Source organism: Urocitellus parryii, chromosome 11 (assembly GCF_045843805.1).
Source record: "Urocitellus parryii isolate mUroPar1 chromosome 11, mUroPar1.hap1, whole genome shotgun sequence".
NCBI lineage: Eukaryota > Metazoa > Chordata > Mammalia > Rodentia > Sciuridae > Urocitellus > Urocitellus parryii.
In genome coordinates, this window is record NC_135541.1 from 110,016,784 (window position 1) to 110,039,045 (window position 22,262).

Sequence of the window (22,262 nt, forward strand, 5' to 3'; positions counted from 1 at the left end):
AATCTATTTTATTAGATATGAGTATGGACACTCCTGCTTGTTTCCGCAGTCCATATGAGTGGTATGATTTTTCCCAGCCTTTCACCTTCAGTCTATGAATATCTTTTCCTATCAGATGCGTCTCCTGTAGACAGCATATTGTTGGGTCTTGTTTTGTGATCCATTCTACTAGCCTGTGTCTCTTAATTGGTGAGTTTAAGCCATTAACATTTAGGGTTATTATTGAGATATGGTTTGTTCTCCTATCCATATTTGTTTATTGATGTTATTAACCCTGATTTGTTATCCTCTTTGACTACTTTCCCCCCTTTACTGTCCTACCTCCCATTGTTGGTTTTCAATGTTATTTTCCATTTCCTCTTCCTGTAATGTTTTGCCAAGGATTTTTTGAAGAGATGGCTTTCTAGCTGCGAATTCTTTTAACTTTTGTTTATCATGGAAGGTTTTAATTTCATCTTCTAACCTGAAGCTTAATTTCGCCGGATACACGATTCTTGGTTGGAACCCATTTTCTTTCAGTGTTTGAAATTATAAAATATGATTTACCACAAAATCATTGAGCAGTGTTGATTTTAATTTTTAAAACAGCTTGTAATTAAATAAAACTATTTAAGACTGAACAAGTCTCACTTCAAGTTTTAGGTTATATAATAATAATAGGTTTAGGTCATATAATAATAATTTGATACTGAAGGTGTATGTATATATGTGTGTGTGCGCGCATATATGTGTGTGTGTGCGCGTGCGTGTGTGTGTGTATATATATATAATTTTTTGGCTTTGGTGGTGGATATAAGACTTTGAACTCCTCATTTTAAAATTCTAGAAATAAAAGGGGTCTTAAAGATCATTTAGCTTCTTTCCCAAATAAGATTGTTTTCTAAAATATCATGAATCTTCTGCATGCATGTTTTCAGTGACAAGAAAGTCACTAAAATACTCTTCAGTTATAGATAGTTCTAACTGAAATGGGACCAAAATCCCCTGTCCTTGCAACTTGGTCTTAGATCTTGCTTTCTATCACAGGCATTCTTGTGCAATCCTTATGAGGATCTGTAAACTTCCTGAAATAGCTTGTAAATACTATGCTTATACACATTCTTCTGGATAAAGGGTCCACAGAGTTCTTTCACTGGATGCACAATGTAGTTTATGATATACCCCATACTCCCAAGAACTATTGCTCAAGAAATATAGCACAGAATATGTGCGCATTGAGAACTCTTCGGGTATTTGAAGACAGATATCACATTCCCTAAAAGGAGAATACCACTAAGGTTTCAAGCTATTTGTCCTCTAGTTTGTCAGTGTCTCAGGAGCTATGACATTCAGGAGTGAACTTGAGATGTGATCTGAACCTGCATATAATACAGTAAGACCATGGACTCTATGGAGCTAAACAGTGTATTTTGTGCATATGGACTAAACTTAGGGTCTAACATCCCATGAGTAAGCAAGCATTCTACCACTGAATACAAGTCTTTGTCTCAGTCAACATGACTCCCCAAGGTGCACATCTCTCCACCAATTCCCTCCAAAAAGCCACACTGGCTGTGGCCACATGGAGCCTGACAAGTCAGCATGGCCTGATGAACCCTGTTTGATGAATGCCAGTAAATCAAAAGTGGGGTAGACCCAAAGTAAGATTGCAGGAAAGTTACTCAAAGGCTAATAGATAGGGTTGATACTTTCTAAGACCCGATTAGCACAAATTTTGACCTTTAGCACTGGTACTTTTTCAAAACCTGATTAGCATAAATTTGGATTAATAGTGTTGACCCAAGAGCTATATAAAACCCTAGACAAGCACACCAAAGTTGCAACCCCTATTGGGTTCCTTTTTGATCTGTGAGAGCTGTGTCTTTTCTTCTCACTTGAATAAATCCTAGTATTTTACATCCACTCTTCCTTGTCTGAAGATTTTTAGAATGTGTGACACAAGAAACTGGAAAGAAAAAATTGGTGATGAGCTCCTGGCATCTGCTACAACACTAAAGGGCAGAGCCTGCCATTAAAGAGCTAGTATACACCATTCAATAATAGTGGAGAAGAATTTGGTTTTACCAGCTGTGACCCTTGGAGCTGACACTGGTGGCATCCTCTGCCTTGATTAGCTGCTAACACTAAAACAGACTTTCTCAGCTGCCCAAGCCTGCATGCAGCATAAGCAGACCCTACCCACTACCAGAAGCAGAGAATTTAGTTTCATCTCAAGCTCTGGTATTACCATTGAGCTATACCCGAGGCCAACACAATATTTTTATAGCATATGTATTACATTTTGGCTCATATTGATTGGACCCATTCTTTCTTTCTTTCTTTTTTTGGTGGTGGTGGTGGGGCTTACAGGGAATTGAACTCAGGGGCACACAACCACTGATCCACATCCCCAGCCCTATTTTGTGTTTTATTTAGAGACAGGGTCTCAATGAGTTGCTTAGAGCCTCGCTTTTGCTGAACCTGGCTTTGAAATCATAATCCTCCTGTCTCAGACTCCCAAGCTGCTGGGATTACAGGTATGCGCCACTATGCCTGGTGGGATCCATTCTCTTTTAAATCTAAATGCAGGGTTTTATATTTCAAAGCACACTCAAAAGCTATTGTTTAAACTGCAAAGTGCTATACAAATATGAAGTATTTTGAATTCATTGTTGCAGCCTGCCTGTTAAGATTATTCTGAATCTGATTCAAACCCAAAGCATCGGTCATATTTCCTAATTTGGTATCACTTTTGAATTTAATAAGTGAGTTTTCTGGGCTTTTATTCAAATGGATAAAAATGTTACTGAGAAAGTAAATTGAGAACTCCATAACCTGTCAATAAAAACTTCCTTCTAGGGTGCCATGATCATTTAATCAACTAAACTTCTTTGGCTGTAACTAGTTAAACAGTGATAAAAATATTTTAAGACTTGATTTATGTAGAGTATCCAATATTACTCACGAAGTGCTATGTGTGTTGCATCCTCTAAAGGATAACCTCGTTTTGCAGAATTGATGACACAGAATCCAACAGAAGACATTGCCTGCTCTCTGCAATCAAACAGAAAACACAAAAGTTGCATTACAAGCATTTATAATATATACGTTACAATTCATAACTAATTTCAAAATGCAAATCAATTTCTTCTTTCCTACCTTCTCACAAATTTACTGTAATAATTAACCCAATTGTACTATTCAATAATATATAATTTAATCACTGTCTTTGGGGGCTACACAATTCAAGTACAGACTGAATAAAATGGGAATAGGTTAAATTCCCAAGTCACTCAAATTTGTCCCATTTATCCTGCTGTTTCAAAAGATCTATCTTCAAGTCCTCCTAAATTATCAAAGTCCTTCAAAGTTTGATTTCGATAATTAGGTTCATCTTCAAATCCACGGCTTTTAAAACTGCATGGCATGCTATGTCCAGGAAATGAGTAGACTATACTTTGCCAGCTGAAGTACATTTCTGTAGCAGCTGTACAGGGAACTCTCAGCTGCTGTGCGATAGCGGCTCTTGTACTTAGGTCCCACTGTGTGAATGATGAACCGGGCAGCAAGATTAAATCCTTTTGTCAATTTTGCTTCGCCTGTTCGGCAACCTGGGAACAATGGAAATATACTTAAGTCAGGAGGTATTAGGGAAAACAATAAACCAAAGCATAAAACAGAGAAAGTAACAAGAATTTTGAGAAGTTTCAGTCAAAAATGTGGATCAAAAATAAGCATTTACCTCTGTTCCTTCTGACAGTGAAGTAATACAATAAGTATAAACACTAAGGAAATGGAGAGAACACGAAGCAGAGAAGCATCATCAAAATTTTAAGCAATAATAACAAAAACAGCATGGTATTGGCACCAAAATAGGCTGGTAGACCAATGGTACAGAATAGAGGACAGAGAGACTGACCCAAAAAATTACAATTATCTTATATTAGACAAAGGTGCCAAAAACATGCATTGGAGAAAAGATAGCCTATTCAACAAATGGTGCTGAGAAAACTGAGAATCCATATGCAATAAAATCTCACCATGCACAAAACTCAACTCAAAATGGATGAAGGACTTAGAAATACAACCAGAGACCCTGCATCTAATAGAAGAAAAAGTAGGCCCTAATCTCCATCATGTGGGATTAAGCCCCAACTTCCTTAATAAGACTCCTTTGGTGCAAGAATTAAAATGAAGAATCAATAAATGGGATGGACTCAAATTAAAAAGTTTCTTCTCAGCAAAAGAGACATTCTGTGAGGTGAATAGAGGGCCTACATCTTGGGAGCAAATCTTTATCTCTCACACATCAGGTAGAACACTAATCTCTAGGCTATATAAAGAACTCAAAAACGTAAACACCAAAAAAAACCAAATAACCCAACCAATAAATGGGCCAAGGACCTGACGAGACACTTCTCAGAAGGGGATATACAATCAATCAACAAATATATGAAAAACAAAATGTTCATCATCGCTAGCAATTGGAGAAATAAAAATCAAAACTACTCTAAGATACCATCTCACTCCAATTAGAATGGCAGCTATTATGAAGACCAACAACAATAAGTGTTGGTGAGGATGTGGGGAAAAAGGTACACTCATACACTGCTGGTGGGAATGCAAATTGGTGCAGCCAATATGGAAAGCAGTATGGAGATTCCTTGGAGATCTGGAAATGAAACCACCATTTGACCCAGCTATCCCTCTCCTTGGTCTATACTCAAAGGACTTAAAAACAGCATACTACAGGGACACACTCACATCAATGTTTATAGCAGCACAATTCACAATATCTAAACTGTGGAACCAACCTAGATGTCCTTCAACAGATGAATGGATTAAAAATGTGGCATATATACATAATGGAATATTATTTAGCAATAAAAGAGAATAAAATCATGGCATTTGCAGGTAAACGGATGGAGTTAGAGAAGACAATACTAAGTGAAATTAGCCAATCCCAAATAACCAAATGTTTTCTCTGATATAAGGAGGCTGATACATAGTGGGATAGGGACAGGGAGCAAGGGAGAAACAGATGAACTCTAGATAGGGCAGAGGCATGGGAGGGAAAGGGAGGGGGCATGGGGTTAGAAATGATGGTGGAATGTGATGGACATTATTTTCCAAAGTACATGTATAAAGACAGGAATTGGTGTGAATATACTTTGTATACAACCAGAGATATGAAAATTTGAGCTCTAATAATAAGAATTGTAATGCATTCCGCTGTCTAAAATATAAACAAAAAAATTTTTCAAAGGGCCGAGTCAATAGACTAGGAAGGACTGACTGACTTACATAGAGTAACCTAATAATGGGGTAACCAATATGAAGCAAAGCAGATCTCTACAGAAAAGCAGTATTGGATTCAAGATTGCTGTGATTTAAATCCTGAGTCCATGATGTTTCTATTGTTAACAGTGAGCAGGTGCTTGACTCATCATTTCTTATTTAAGGGAGATATTAGTAGTATTTCACAGGATTGAGTTAATATATTTCAAGTGCATGCATGCAGTAGCTATTACCAGAGAACAGTAGAAAGGTTCAGAAGGAGGAGGCCCTACATACTTCTATAGACTATGCATTGAAGTGGGACCAAAAAGACGTTAGGGTTGGAGGTTTGCATAAAATCAGTAAAATCTCCAATAAACCCTCTCCTCCAACAGCACAGCAAGGCAATGATTTCGTTACTAACATGGCAGCAGGGAGAGAGTTTATTCTCTGGAGATGCTAAACTAGAGAGTTTCTGGGTTCCAGAACCTCAAGCACACTAAAAAGAGGAAATGTAAAGTGTAATACTTATTAGTAAAACGTCAAGGCCTCTGCCCCTGTTTTCTAAAAGTTAACACTCAGGCTTGTAATCCCTTGAGCATTCTTTTCTGGGAAATTATGAGGCCTAACCTAAAGGACTCAGAGATTGTGATAATTAAAGAATGTACCCCAATAAAACCATATGGCTTCTGCTCTATCATTTGCTTCAAGATTCCTTAAAAATAATCATTGTCCACTGTGATACTCAATGCAACTATACCCTCAAAACTCATATGTTGAAACCCTATCCCCTAATGTGATAGTATGAAGTCTTTGGGAGGTAATTAGATGTGATCATGAGGGTTGAGCCCTCATAAATAAAATTTGTATCCTTCAAAAGTATTCAGAGATCTTGCTTCCTCTTTTCATCACATGAAGATGCAAAGAGACGTCCGAAATCTCAATACAGAAAAGCTCTCCACCAGAGCCTGAATTGCCGGCACCCTGAACTCAGATCTTCAGTCTCTAGAAATGGTGAAAAATAAATATCTGCCGTTTATGAGTCATCCATCTGTGATACTTTGTTAAACCAGCTTGAACACATTAAGACGTTCTTGCACAAAAACTTCCCATTAGCCTTTTAGTTAGCCTTCAGCCTTTGGTAGGTCAACAAAGAAGTGAGGACAGCCTCTAAGTAAAACAGAAGGGGTACAAAACAAAGTAATGCCCAAGATATTCATAAAGCAGGAAAGGAAACTTAAAAAACAACCCCTAAATCTTGGTTCCATGAATACTACTCTCAGAGAGGTAAAGGAAGATACAGTATGTCTGAATCAAAAACAGAATCCTATAAAAAAAGAATATCAGAAAATGAGATGAAGCGAAAACTGTGATAACAGAAAAAGCTAAAACTGAAGTTCAGGGAATTATTCAGGAATTAACAAAAAGAAAATATGGAATAATGGATAATAAAACTAGAAGATAAAATAAGAAATAACATCTAACAGGATTTCTTCAGAGAACAGAGCACAGAAGAAATTAATAAAGAAATAAAGCAGATATTTCTCAGAACCAAAAGACATGACATTTTAAACTTAAAGAACCCACTGAATACCCAAACCAAATGAAGGCACATCACTGTAAAATTTCAGCATGTCAAAAATAAAGATGAGATCACGGAGCTTTCAGAAAGAAACTGATAACATACAAAGAATCAAGAATATCATATAAGATTTCTGAACAGAAATAGCCAAAATAGAAAACAAGAGAGTAAATGCCTTCAAAATTCAGGAAAATAATTTCCAAATTAGAATTCTATTTCCAGCCAAATTACCAATTAAGTCTGAAGGTAGATCTCAGCAATTCTGCTCTATTGCAATCTTCTCAGAAATCTGGCAGACTTACTGACAAAAATGAAGGAGTGCATTAAAGTACGAAAGGGCAAGAGATCTAGGAAATGAAGGATTCAATCCATTAAACAGAAGAAAGGATTTCCTAGGATGAGGGTAAACACAGTTCCAGGACAGTAAGCATGGAGCAGGGATAGAGAACAGTTTAAAGAGGAGAGGGGAGAATGGAGGGTTCGAAAAAGGACCCTGTCAAGACAAAAATGGACTGAAAGAAAAATTCAAGTGTTTGACTTTATTGAGAGGAGGTTTCTGCTTGTATTGAATATTTGGCGTTCAGTCAGTGGCTCAATAATAATAAATAATAAGTAACTAAAATAATACAATCAACAATTATTTACATAAAATCAATCCATTAATAACCTAAAGGAAAAAAGAAGTTGTATAAAAAGAATACTAATCTGTTTTCTAATCAGTTCTGAACAACTGTGTACATTAAAATTTGGTAAGATGGTGGTAATGGGGAAGAGAATCTGTATTATATGTATACATAAAAGGGGGCACGAAAAGGGACAGTTTAATCGTTCACTTCCACAATGACAAACCCACTGATAATGAAATAAATCAACACTTGTTGTTTTAACAGACAATTAGAAGGTAAATAACATAAGGCATTTAAAGGGTTGGAAGTATTTATCCCTGGGGAATAGGAATTGAGATAGGCAAGGGTAGAGCAAATGAGTGGCTTTTGTTCACACAGAAAACAAACTTCACTGACTTTTAAAACTATATATGTTGATCAATGAAAAGCTGTTGGCATAAAATGATACTCAAAATTTAAGATAAAGCCAGGAAAAACTCATTTGTCATCATTTGAAGCAGTTATTGAACCAATCCTTTATTTTTCAAATTCATAATTAAAAGAACCAAGCATTTATCCTCTTTAACACAAATTGTAACTCAAGAGTAATCAAATAATACTGGTTAGTGAGGAAAAGCTCCACTTTATAGAATACCAGGCAGTAAACATGGATGAAATGATTGAAAACAAAACTTCATGGGCTTAATAAGAAGTATTGATTCAGACAAAAATTATCAATTTGGTACTAAAACCAACAGGTGATTATATGATGGGGAAATGAACAATCGTAGAGTCTAAAGGCCACATCTGCCCTGCCCTTGCCTATCTGAATTCCTATTTTCCAGGGATAAATACTTTCAACCTTTTAAGTACCTTATGATATTTATCTATGTTTCCAGGTGCATGTAGAAACTACAGTGTTGATTTTATTTCATTACCAGTTGACTTCTTATTGTGGAAGTGAAAGATTAAACTGTCCTTTGTCCACTAGTTTTCAGTAACCCAGGTAAAAGGTAAGTGCACAAATGTAAGGATCAAACTGCTATCACCCCAATCCAGATAGCAATTTTAGTATTAGTGAAGGATCATTAACAGGTCAATCAGGATTTATATGTCTTCTAATATCATCAGACATTAAGTACACAACACAACATCACCTATGAAATGCTTGACTCCATTAGATATGAATTTCAATTTATAGGATATACAAACTAAGTGATACCTCAAGTAAATCTGACAAATCTAAAAGGCAGGATATTTTGGAAAACAATTGGCCCAGTTCACTCAACAAGGCAGTGACATAAAAAGGGGACTATTGAATTAAACACACACATACAAATTAATGGGCATAACAAAAAGATGCAATATATGGTGCTGTACTGAATACTAGTTTGGCTCTGGATTAAAAACAGCTGCAGAGGACATTTTTTGATCAATTAGAAATTTCTGAAATTAAAAGGTGGAATTCATTTGCTGAAGAAGATGAATTGTACATAATTCTTATTTTGAGAACAGTATACATAAAATCATTTTACTTTGGTTACTAAATGCAAGGTATGTATACACCCACACCTACATGTAGAAAAACCTAGAAGGATCTGCACTAAAGTGTTAGTGAGGTTATCTCTGTTGGTGTAAATGTGGAGATTTTAGTTATTTTTAGCTTGTATGCATACAATTTACATAATACTATTTGCATAACTAGAAAATTATAATTAAAATAAGTAATAGGAATGTATTATTTTGTTTAAAAAATAGCAAGCAAGCATGGAAACACTGGAACACTCAGTTTGGTGAGTCAGTCCTGGAAATCTCAGATCAGAGCTCAGAAAGAGAAGTTTTAAGTGTCATGAATATTCTGGCTTGGAATCACACTTTTCCTTCTTTAATAATTGTTAGCAGAAACTCTGGACCCTGAATTATGGTAAGTCCTGCTACACTGCTTCCCCAGCTTTCACTTTTTCTTTCTAGTCCCAATTTTTTCTAATCCTAAAGCTTGAATTTTAAGCATCACTATAAACATTTAAAACACAGTCCTGAAAGTATTCTTAATTCTTGTAAAATAAATATAAATCCACTAAATAACTTTACCTGGGGCCATAACTCTGCCCAGCATGCTGTCCTTGTCTATGTAGTGCTGAGGAACAGTGGTACAATGACAAGTTGAGTATCTGAGTATTAAAGATTAGCTGTGACTTTTCAATTTCACTTGTTTCTCTCCAAATTCTAGCTCATATACGAAGCAATATGTTATAGTTTGGATCTAGAATGTCCTACTGAGGTAAAAGGTAAGTGCACATTTGTAAGGATCAAACTGCACAAATGTAAGGACCAAGGTTCATGTGTTGAAAGCTTGGTCCCCAGTGTAGTAATTAATGTTCAGTGATGGGGCTTTTGGGAAGTGATTGGATCATAAGGACCTGATTTCATCAATGGGTTAATCTACTGATGTTTTCTCTCATCTACAAATTTTGGTTGAGTTATATTCTATAATCATTTATTTATTAATAAAAATGTAAAAAGGGAACAGAATTAAGTATTCAATCCTTCAGTGCATTACTGATACCTCTCATCAGGTTTGCACTGATTTATTAAACAAGTCAATTGAGACCTAACAGCCAACAGGAACAATGATGCTTGTTGAACATTTAGGATGTACACACCTAGCCTTTAACATGCATTATTTCATTTAGTCTTCATGATGTTAATTTTTACACTCCCAAATATTAATTAAGCTCTTGCTGTATGAGGCAGAAACTACTATTATTATCCCTATTTTAGAAATGAGAAAATTCAGACTTAGCAGTGAAGTAATTGTTCTTAAGTCATGCAGTAAAGGGCAGAGTTATCATATGAATGCCAGCTTAAAGACTCCCAAACGCACTCAGTTGAATATTGAGGCTTTATCTGTATACCTGAACAATAAACTAAATATTGTAACTATATTAACTTTTCTCACTTTCTTTATTATCTGTAAGTCTAGTTCTAAGTGTATGTGTACACACAAATATTGCTAGGAATTATTCCAGATCAGCTTCTGTTACTTTTAGCAAAGAACATATTATCTTTAATATCCTTTCTAATTTCTACATGTTCTTTATGACATTGTGTTTCATCATTTAATTAAGATTTTTTTCATCCTCTGCTTTCACAGTTAAAATTCAGTTTCTTAATCAGATAATACAATTACTTTTTTAAAAAATTACTTTTTTCATGGAACCAACATTATAAGAAATCCCGTTCAAATTTTAATATTGTTACTGTATCAAAAAACAGTTGTCACTGTTAAAGGATAGACATCAAGGAAAGCAAGATTTTATATAGGTAGGATTTGCTGTTTACATTTTAATAATTATTGCTGTATTTCAAAAACACTTTTTATAAAATGGGTAGACAGAATTTCATAGTATTCAAGTTGGACTCAAGTAATATTTTTTAAAGAAGGGCTTTTAGGTTGGCAATTAAAAAAAATTAATGCAGTTCAGGTGTGGTGGAGCATGCCTATATAATCCCAGCTGCTCAGGAAGTTGAGGCAGGAGGATTGTGAGTTCAAAGGCAGCTTCAGCAATGGTGAGGCACTAAGCAACTCAGTGAGACCCTGTCTCTAAATAAAATACAAAATAGGGCTGAGGATGTGGTCTAGTGGTTGAGTGCTCCTGAGTTCAATCCCTGGTACTCCCTTGCCCACCCCAAAAGAAATTAATGCAAACAAGGTCAAATGAGTTTCTGAAAAAATACAGCTACTCCTATTCCTGTTTCCAAAGAAATATTTCCAGAAGCATGTTCTAGTAAAAACAAAAGCATCAAATACAAATTAATTGAGAATATATGTGCTCTTGCCACAGACTTTAATTTTATCACTAAGTAAATTTTCATTTTGGAAATGTAATGCTCTATGCTCTATATCTAAAATGTATGTAAGAAATTTTCAGCTGGGCATTGTGGCATACATCTGTAATCCCAGTGACTCAGGAGACTGAAGCAGGAGGATCGTAAGTTCAAAGCTAGCTTCAGCAACTTAGCGAGGCCCTAAGAAACTTAATGAGACTGTCTCACAATAAAATATAACAAAGAGCTGGGATGTGACTCAGTGGTTAAGTACCCCTGGTTTCAATCCCCGGTATAAAAGAAAAAAAAGAATTTCTTTATTGATATCAAATAATGATAAAAAAATTTTCAGTTCAGGATAGTTGTTTTATAAGAACCATCAATGCAAGAAAATATATAACCAGGAAACTGCTATCAAAGATCTAATTAGCTATAGTGATTATCATTTAAAAATTCACTGACAAGACAGAGAAATTTGACTGGTAGTAAAATCTCTGGGTCCTGCTTAATATATTTTGAGACTTTCAAAAGCTTTTTATTTAGTTCTATGAAATTTTCTCATTTAAACACAAAACACGCTTCAAGATAGAGGGAAATAAAAATAAATGTTTCCTTATAAGCAATACTATGCCTTAGACAATTCACTCACCACTCACCTTTAAGTTTCTGTAGGTCCTCCTTCAAATCAGGCCCTGCAAGCATGAAGATACTTTCTGACACAGGATTCTTATCTGTGAGACTTTCATTGCTGGTATTCACAATGGCTGTACAGTTCAGTAATGCTACATCTCCTTTCCTGAGGAAATAAAAAAGCAAAAGGGGGAAGAAGAGGGAGCTTAAGAGATCTAGTTTCTTATTATCTTGAAACATTCTATCTTTGCTTACTTTTCAAAAATGTTTTTGCTAGCCCACAAACTGAACAGTATTAAAAAAGAAATGGATGGCTCAAAAAATTAACTGGAATTTAACCAAAATTAATCAAAAAATGTATAGCCATACAATGCAATATTATTCAGCCACAAAAAAGAAATGAGGTACTAATTTGTACTACATTGAAAACAGTATGCTAAGTCACAAAAAAGCCCACATCTTATTATATTGATTCCACCTTTATCAAATGTCCAAAATAAGTAGAGAGTAAATCAGTGGTTGCTTAAAATTGAGATATTGAGAGAGCGCTTTGGGCTAATAAAAAACTATCTAGATGAAGGTGGTACAACTCCATAAATATACTAAAAATCACTAGATTAAGTAATTTAAATTGGTGAATTATATGGCATTGAATTGTGTTTCAATGAAGGTTTTTTAAAGCAATTAACTAATACTAATATATGTGCCGACCTACCTAAACTTAAAAATAATTATGCTGAATGAAAGAAGTCAGTTCAAAAAACACATGATTACATTTATACAAAACTCTAGAACATGCAAACTAAAATATGATAGGAAGATCACTAACTATGCAAGGGTGTACAGACAGGGATGGGCATGATTACAAAGGAACAAAAAAACAACTTTTTAAGTTGATGGGTATATCTGCTATCTTAATTGTGGTGATATTTTCACAGATGCACATGTCAAAACTTATTAAACTGTAAACTTTATTTATGTGTTTATTTATTTTTGGGTACTAGGGATTGAACTGAGGGGGCACCTAACCACTGAGCCACACCCCCAGCCCTGTTCTGTATTTTATTTAGAGATAGGGTCTCACTGAATTGCTTAGTGCTTCATATTGCTGAGGCTGGCTTTGAACTCATGATCCTCCTGCCTCAGCCTCCCAAGCCACTGGGATTATAGATGTGTACCACCATGCCTGACTGTAAACTTTAAATATGTGCAGTTTATTATACATCAATTTTATCAATAAAGCTATATATGTATATGTAAGGCAATACTTTAATTCTAGAGCTTACTTAAAAGAAGTTTAGAAGAAATTATGAGAAAGTATTAATCACAGTATAATATGATATAATCAAAGAATTACCAAAGAACCACTTTTCCATTGATATTCTTATTATAAAGAAAAGGTGACCTAATACTATGTTCCTGAAATGTTTCAGCTGTAATATCAGAAGAATTTAATTCATCTTCATATGAGTCGCCCCAACTTAGTAGTGTATCCACATCCACAAACTGGGAAGGTGCTCCCAAAGGATCCATGGAACGGGAACTTCGGCTTGTCTTTTCCCAAATTCCTCAGTGATTCAATATTCCCTGGAGACTTCAGCTTAAGAGAAAAGAAAGAATCATTTTAATAGAGAAGATATTACTTTAATTCTACTAAGTCAGAACACAAAACTCTACTATGAACTGCTGTAATAATACATGATGTAATTATAGTCACTTAATGGTCAACAAAGAATTGCTACCGCTTTTCTAAAAACAGGAATGAAAGAATTATAGCCATTAAAATAATTATATAGCCTACAAGTTCTACTTTCCAGAAACAGAACTATTCATTCTACATTCACTCAGTGCTTACTATTTTTTAAAAAGTGCTAGATGCTACAAGAAATACTAAGATAAATAATATGTATAGTTTTAAAGAGGTCAGCCTGACAATAATGTGGAAGACATATTTAAAATGACATGCTGGGAGGTTTCTATAATGAAGTAGTAAGACAACAAAGGTTTCAACTAGGCAGCAAAGAAGATAGAGGAGGCATGGATTTAAAAGGCAATATGCAAAGGAAGAATGAGCAGTATTTGACAATTTATATGATATACAGAGGGTTGGCTGTATAGACATACAGTATTAAAGGTGGGGGTTACAAAAGTATCAAGTACTGGAGAGAGGTCATGGGAGATTCTGCCAGAGAAAGATATTTAACTTGTTATTAAGTCTGACAGCTGTTTCAGTAAAATGGTTGATTGATTCATGCAATAATCTTTGTATACATCTGTTATGTGTTAGGTACTATTTCAGACACTGGGGATACACTGGTGAATAGGAGAAAAGTCCCTGCCCTTAGGGAGCTTGTTTCAGTGGAAAAGAGATGAGAGATGATAAAGAAACAAGTAGGTCTATTGTACCTTATATTCTATTTGTATTTCATTAAATATTTATTAAAAGAAAGAATAAAGAAAAAAACAGGTATCTAACAGAATGACTGGATGTAATAAGCTTTGTGAAAGAAAAGATGATATCTGAACAGAGAATTAATGTGAGAGAATAAGCCATATGAAGCTCTGCAGAGTGTCTCAGGTAGAGAAAATAGCAAGTACAAAAGCTGACAGGGCTGGTAGGAGTGCGCTGTATTCCAGGAAGAGCCAGGAGGTCAGTTTGGCTACTGTAGAAAAGTGAGGTAATGAGAGGTAAGTGAAGAGGTTGGTGGGAGAGGAAAAGATCAGATGATAGTCTGTAAACTGTGGTAAGAAGTTTAAGACTTATTCTAAATATGAGGGGAAGCCTTTGGTGGATAATCAAGATAATTACTAAGAATAAATAATATTTGAAAAGATTACTCTAGTTACAATGAAATAAGAGAGGGAAAGTAGAAAGTAGAAGTAGAGGCCAAGTAGAAAACAACTGCAGTAATCTAGGTGAAGTGGCAGACATGAATAATGCTAGACTTGGAATGTCATTTGATGGTAGAGCCAACAAGACTTGCTAAATGAAGGTAGAAGTGAGAGGGCGGAGAGCAGAATCAAAGATAACTCCTAGATTATCTGTTGCATCAACTGTGTGGATAATAATACTGTTTTCAGAGAAGACAAGAGAAAGTTGCCGAGTAGAGTGCTAATCAAGTGACTCCCCACTAACCCCCACCTTTTTTCTTTTCCCCTTTTTGATGATACTGGGGATTGAATCTGAAGAGTTCTACCAATAAGCCACATCCCTAGCCTTTTTTGTTTTTCTATAATATATATATATATATATATATATATATATATATATATATATACACACACATACATACATACATATATATTAGAAGAGGGGAGAGAGAGAGAGAGAGAGAGAGAGAGAGAGAGAGAGAGAGAGAGAATTTTAATATTTATTTTTTAGTTATTGGTGGACACAACATCTTTGTTTGTATGTGGTGCTGAGGATTGAACCTGGGCCTCACGCATGCCAGGCGAGCGCGCTACCACTTGAGCCACATCCCTAGCCCACCTTTTTTGTTTTTAAGAAGGGATTTTGCTAAGATGCCAAGGTTTGTCTCAAAATTGGGATACTCCTGCCTCAGCCTCTGGAGTTGTTGGGATTACATACATTCACTGCTGTGCCTGGCACTTTAAGTGTTTTTGGACTTGTTAAGTTTGAGATTCTCATTATGTGGTCAAGTGTTTATGTCAAACATCCAATTAACTGTATAAGGCTAGAGGTCAGAGAAGAGGTTGAGCTAAAGGTATAAATCTGGAAGTCTAAGCATATGCAATGGTATATAAAGCTGAAGGAACTAAATGAGATTGTCTACAGAGTAAATTCAAATAGGGAAAAAGAGCTCCTAAGACTATTCCATTCAATTACACCATAGATTATGCTATGGTAAATTTGAGACTATTTTTGTTTGATACTAAATACATATTTGAAATTATTTTGATATAAAGAAACTTATTTTATCTAGCAAAATTTAGAAATTAAAAGGAAAACAAGTCAGAAAGTGAGACAGAGAAAAAAAAGAGTTAGAAAGAAAGGAAAACCAGAAAAAGTTTGGTAGCCCAAGGCTAAGTGAAGCAAGCATTCCAAGGAGGAGTACTGGAGGAAGATAAGCTAGAGTTAAATACTACTAAAAGGTTGAGCAATAGGACCAAGAACTGATTAGTGGGTCTAGCAAGTTGGAGGTTGCTGGTAACATGAATATACACTAGAGCACACAGATACTGAGGGGGAGAAAAGTGGATGTGTCTGTGATGTGTCTTTTACCCTTCAAAGTAAAGACTTTTTATAAGGCACAACATTTTTTTAAAGTTTTTCAGTATGATCCCAATGTTTGTTGTCTGAATCTGGGAAAACAAATGTGCCCTTTCCAAGTTAATTCGGTGGTGTTTGTTGCTGAGACATGGGATACAAACTGGAAAGTTAGTGCAATATGCTAATTCCATATCAACATTATGGTATAGAAAGTGTGATCATTTATGTAGTTGCAATTTTTTGTAGATTATACTATAGTAAATCTGAGACTATTTTTGTTTGATACTAAATACATCTTTCAAATTATTTTGATATAAAGAAAATTATTTTATCTAGAAGTTGGTGTTCAGTCCATCTACTCAGCCAGAGGCAACCAAATTTTGCTGATCTAGCTACAAGTATTCAAACTTTATATGCACAAACTGAACTGAACTAAAACTGGACAAAAGGAGACTACACTCACTTATCATAGTTGAACTGCTCCAATCTCAAGGGAATGAGTCCTTGCTGAAATTCAAAATTTCAAAAAATAAGCAAACTTTTGATGACCAGGACATGTGCTGAAAGTTTGTAACTATAATATTAAAAAATCCCATTAAACACAGTTTTCAGTTTACAAACTTGAATATCAACCTTCAGGATGGAATTGCTTCTTTAAAATAACCTTTCTTTCCAAGTAGAACCTGTTTATAGAATATTTGAAAAGTACTAAAATATTAGAGATGGAAGAAATCTCTCCAATTTTGATGTAGTTTCTGTTTCTGTGATAGGTAAGATAACATTGTATGCACAATCTAAATCCAGCTTCTGAAGTATTTTAAGTTGAGTATCTCCACATTCAATTACATAGTGAAGCAGAGGTAGGAAAATATAACGTAAAAGCTCAGGTTCTGATTTCAGATGGCCTGAGTTTGCATCCAGGACTTTAATATTTGTGTTATTCTTGATTGTACCCAGAATTTATTCTTAAAATAAGGTTAATTAACTCCTTGGGTTGTGATGATTAAATGAGATAATCTGTGTCAAAATCATACAGCAAAGCAACAGGCACAAAGCAAAGCACACCAAAAGTTACTGGTTATAACTTTCTCAGAGCCAATGTAAGTTTCCTGCACCAGAGTTAAGATGAAGTTACATCTCTAAAAGCACATGCTTTTGACAAAGACTCTACAAGGCACCAAACAAAACAAACAGAAATTGCTGAATTTAGACATATTTTTCCATATTTCAATGTCATGACTTTCCATTGTAATGACTTGTTAATTCCTAGATAAATCCAACATCTGTTTTCTCTGATTCTGTTCCTGTGCCACGAAGGGGGAAAAAAAAATCATGTAATCAGCAGTACTGACTGCTGCCAAAGCAAATGTTTTCCTACATAAGCCAGATCATCCATCAACACTATTCAGGAATTGTCTTAATCATTCCTGGTCCTACACTCTGTAATTCCACACAGCATCAGTGGTAGATAGTCTCTAGGATGTCCTTCAATGAACCTGGCTCCTGGTATTCATGCCCCTGTGCTTCTGCCTTCCACAACAGGGCTAGTCTACATAAACACAAGGACACTGCAGAAACAACAGTGTGTGACTTCCAAGTATGAGTTACAGAAGATTTTGCAGCTTCTACCTTGTTCTCTTAAACTGTTAGCTCTGAAAAAGCTAGGCCCCATGACATCAGGACGTCAATGTAGCACATGGGAGTGTCAACCTGGGAAGAAATTGAGCGTTCCTGCCAATAACCAGCATCAACTGAGAAACATATAAATGAACCATGGTGGAAGTAGATACTCCAGACTCAGCTGGACTTAAAATGACTTTAACTCCTGCTGTCATTTTCACTAGACCTTAAGGAAAACACTGAATCAAAACCATGCAACTATGCATTTCTGAATTCCTGACATAGAGTTACACAGTGAAGCAGAGGATAATACTTGTAGCTAGATCAGCAAAATTTGGTTGCCTCTGGCTTATTTACTTACTATGTCCCACACTATGTCCCAGCATTCACTATTCAGGCACTGTTAGGTGCTGGGTTTTTGTCAGTAGAAGAGACAGAGGCACAAAAAAAAAGAAAAAAAAATCAAAAAAACATATAATCACAGAAATAAATACACAATTAAAGTATGTGAAAATGTGCTATAGTAAGAACAATTACATATTCTGTCATTTTCTTCTCCTATTTATTCAAGCTATTGCAGTTTTGCTTCAGCTCCCCCCAAATGATAAATTGCTCTTTCAACAATAACTTTCCAGAAGTCAGCTAATTTAGATTGGAGAAGCAGAGAATGTGTGTTCCTGAAAGTGACAATATCAAAAATAGGAGGGTTTTACACACAGATGTCAAAGTAAACCTAGGAGCCTTAAGGTGGAAAATAGACACTAAAGAAGCACAAAAAGACCACTGTGACAGGTACAGTAAGTCATAGAGTATTAGACATGTTATAAATATGTTCTTTAATCCTTGCAGAAAATCCATGAAGTAGGAATTAGAACTTGTATTTCACAGTGAGGGCAGTAAGACCCAGAGGTTTAAGAAACATAAACAGAAAACATAACTAGTAAACATAAACATAACAAGACCTTGAGATCCAAATATTTTTGAGAACATGAGGACTGAAGGGAAGGACAGATTAATATTAAAATCCATGTTATTCTCAATGCTCTTTGTTTTTTCTGATGTTCATAGTTCAAGTTACCTGCCAATCTTACTGGAGTGAGATGGTATCTTAGGGTGGTTTTGATTTGCATTTCTCTGACTGCTAGAGATGGTGAGCATTTTTTCATGTACTTGTTGATTGATTGTATGTCCTCCTCTGAGAAGTGTCTGTTCAGGTCCTTGGCCCATTTGTTGATTGGGTTATTTGTTATCTTATTGTTTAATTTTTTGAGTTCTTTGTATACTCTGGATATTAGGGCTCCATCTGAAGTGTGAGGAGTAAAAATTTGTTCCCATGATGTAGGCTCCCTATTTACCTCTCTTATTGTTTCTCTTGCTGAGAAAAACCTTTTTAGTTTAAGTAATTTTAGTGTATATTCTGCATGTTTAAGCCAGTCCGATGGCCTTAATTTAAGCATTTACTCCATTAACTTGATTAGTTCTTCTTTAAAAGAATGTAATAACATCAATTCTCCCTTCATAACATCTCTTTTTATTGTTGTTGTTATTGGTGGTGGTGGTGGTACTGGGGATTGAACCCAGGAACATTCAACTATTGAGTCACATCTCTAGACCTTTTCATATTTTATTTAGAGACAAAGTCTCCCTAAATTGCTGAAGCTGGCTTTGAATTTGCAATCCTCCTGCCTTAGTCTCCTGAGCCACTGGGATTACTGGCATGCACCATCACACCTGGCTTTCCTTCATAACATCTCTCCTTCCTCTCCTCCTCTTATTCTCAAAAACTATTCCATTTCTTTTTCAGAGCAAAGTGCTATTTTCACCACTTTTAAAAATATATGTATGTACAACTTTTTCTTTCTTTCCTTCCTTCCTTCCTTTTTTCCTGGTGTGTGTGTAGTTCTGAGAAAGAAACCAAGGGGTGCTCTACCACTGAGCTACTTCCTCAGCCCTTTTTATTTTTTAAGACAAGGTCTCACAAAGTTGATGAAGCTGGCTTTCAACTTACTATCCTCCTGTCTCAGCCTCCCCAGTCACTGGTATCACAGATGTGTACCACCACCTAGGCTACCCATTAACTTCTTAAGAGTAATTTTTACTACTGTGCTCTTTTCTCCTATTTATTCAACATATTTTAGTTTTGTTTCCACTCTCCAGAAATGCTAAAATTGCTCTTTCAAGGTCAACAATAACTTCACAAAAGTCAAAGCCAAGAGTTAATCAAATTTTAGTCACATTTACAATTGATCACTTCCCTTCTTGAAATTCTATTATCTTCTTTGATATACACTAATAGTTCTCTTATATCTCCAATCATAGTTTGTTAGTACAATTTGTTGGATTTTCCTCTCAGTTCTTAAAAGTCCTTGTGACCCACAAGACAATGAGTAGTAAATGAGTAATATTATGCTCATAGTTCTCACTATAGGGCAAAATTTAATGGAATTTATGGAAAGGCCATTACATTTATGTCATAGTATTTAACAAAGTTTAAATTATTTTTTTATGGGTATTGATTTTATTAATTTGTTTTAATTAGTTACACATGACAGTACAATGATCTTGACCTATCATACATTTGAATCAGATGGGATATAATTTCTCATTTTTCTGAGTCTACAGGTTGCAGAATTACATTGATCATGCAGTCACATATATACCTACAGCAATAACAAAGTTTGAATTCTTTTGAAGCACCATCTCCTAGCAGAAATTGATCTTTCTCATTAAAAAAAAAAAAAAAAGATTTAAACTTCCCGTTCCCCCCCCACACACACACATGGTAGCAATGAAGCAAAAAGAGTAGCAAACCCAAAGTAGGCAGCAAAATCTGACTTAGGAACAGTAGTTCTTAACATTCTCAAGGCCATAGACCCTGAACCACATGAAACATGAAGACCCTTTTACCCCCAAAATATGTTTTCCAGAACTCATACAATCACAGATCTGCAAATAAATTTGAGAGAGTTCTCAGATTAAAAATTCCAGTGATAGAAAAGAATGCAAACAGTGCTCAGGTGAGGGAGGGAGCAGGGAAAGACCACAATAATCTCCAGCTACAGCCAGAATTTTGGATAACATTAATGGGGAGCAAGATTTTCTGGTGAAAATCAAATGATCAATTCTGTTGTTTGAACAAGTTCATAAGCAAACACTAGGCATTAATATAACAGGGTTCTGAAGCATATTAATGTCCTCAGACCAAAAAGTCTATATATAAGACAAAAATCAGAAGATTCCAGAATGGATCAGATCTATTTCCCTAGCCATACTTTCTTTGTATCTTAGTGGAACAGAAAGAATTTAAATATAAAGAGCATTATGTATACTACCTGTTCTTTATATTTAAAATGATCTAGTGTAAACAGTTCTCATTACACTGCAGCTGTTTCTCCCCTGCCCAAATCCTGTCATCTTTTAGTTTAAGAAGTTCTCTAATTATTGTCTTATATGAATAACTGAGTTGGCTAGAGAAATTAAGAGTTTACAGTTAAAGAATGAGTAGGAAAAAAAAAGATGGGACAGAATCATGCAGAATATCCTGATCACTGTCTCAAAAACCTGATATTTTTCTAGACAAAAAGAAAATGGCATTGAAGAGAAAAATGAGAACTTCTATTTATTTGTCATTCAAAATACTTACATTGATTAGACAAGTGTGGATAAAAAGAACAAAGAGAGTTGGTCCATACACCTGACCTTCAATAATTACCAGACTTATTTCACTGGATTTGCATAAATTACAAGATTACCATTCTTTATGTCTTTGTATTTCAATATTTACAAATTCAGGGTATATTAGGATATTTGTACAGACCACCTCTATCCCAGCACTAAATCTATTGTACTTGAGAATCATTTTATGCAAATAGAAGGAACATTTTTTAAGTTGCTCATATAAAAACTAACTAGTCAAATGTGTCAACAATAAATACAACAAAACATTTCTAAGTCCCATCAATGGGCCCATTTCAAAACACCATCATTAAAAAAAATGCCAAAAGCACATGTCCTATTAGTGAATTAGCAGCACCACTTTCATATCAAACAAATCATGTCATGTTTCAATTGTAAGTATTAATACATTGAGCAATTCAAAATTTGAATATGAAAGTAGGGTTATAACCCGGATATAGTGTAAGGGAATTTATGTTATCTTAGCACCTCACAGCTGTTCTGATATCATTCTTACTAAAACTCTTTCTTCTGTAGTTACCCCTTCCCTTAAGTTTTAATGGTAAGAGAACTTTTTTTCTTTTTTCTTTCTTTTTGTTTTTGGTACCAGGGACTGAACTCAGTGGCACTTGACCACCTAGCCACACCCCCAGCTCTATTTTGTATTTTATTTAGAGACAGGGTCTTGGTGAGTTGCTTAGCATCTTGCTTTTTGTTGAGGCTGGCTTTTAACTGGAGATCTTCCTGTCTCAGCCTCCAGAGATGTTGGGATTATAGGCATGAACCATTGTGCCCAGCACAATGACTCTTACTTTTTTTTAAGAGAGAGAGAGAG

General features: G+C 35.2%; 1 protein-coding gene across 1 annotated transcript in view; it reads right to left on the reverse strand.

Moving 5' to 3' along the window:
• Window positions 1-22,262, reverse strand: part of Gdap2 (ganglioside induced differentiation associated protein 2) — a 61,275-nt gene that overhangs the window by 37,400 nt on the left and 1,613 nt on the right. Inside the window, exons 2-5 of the mRNA XM_026407285.2 lie at window positions 13,259-13,501; window positions 11,928-12,067; window positions 3,437-3,590; window positions 2,945-3,033 (exon numbers count right to left, since the gene is read on the reverse strand). Of these exons, the coding sequence (XP_026263070.1) occupies window positions 2,945-3,033; window positions 3,437-3,590; window positions 11,928-12,067; window positions 13,259-13,434 (559 nt within the window). The 5' untranslated portion in view covers window positions 13,435-13,501. The remainder of the gene's footprint in view (window positions 1-2,944; window positions 3,034-3,436; window positions 3,591-11,927; window positions 12,068-13,258; window positions 13,502-22,262) is intronic.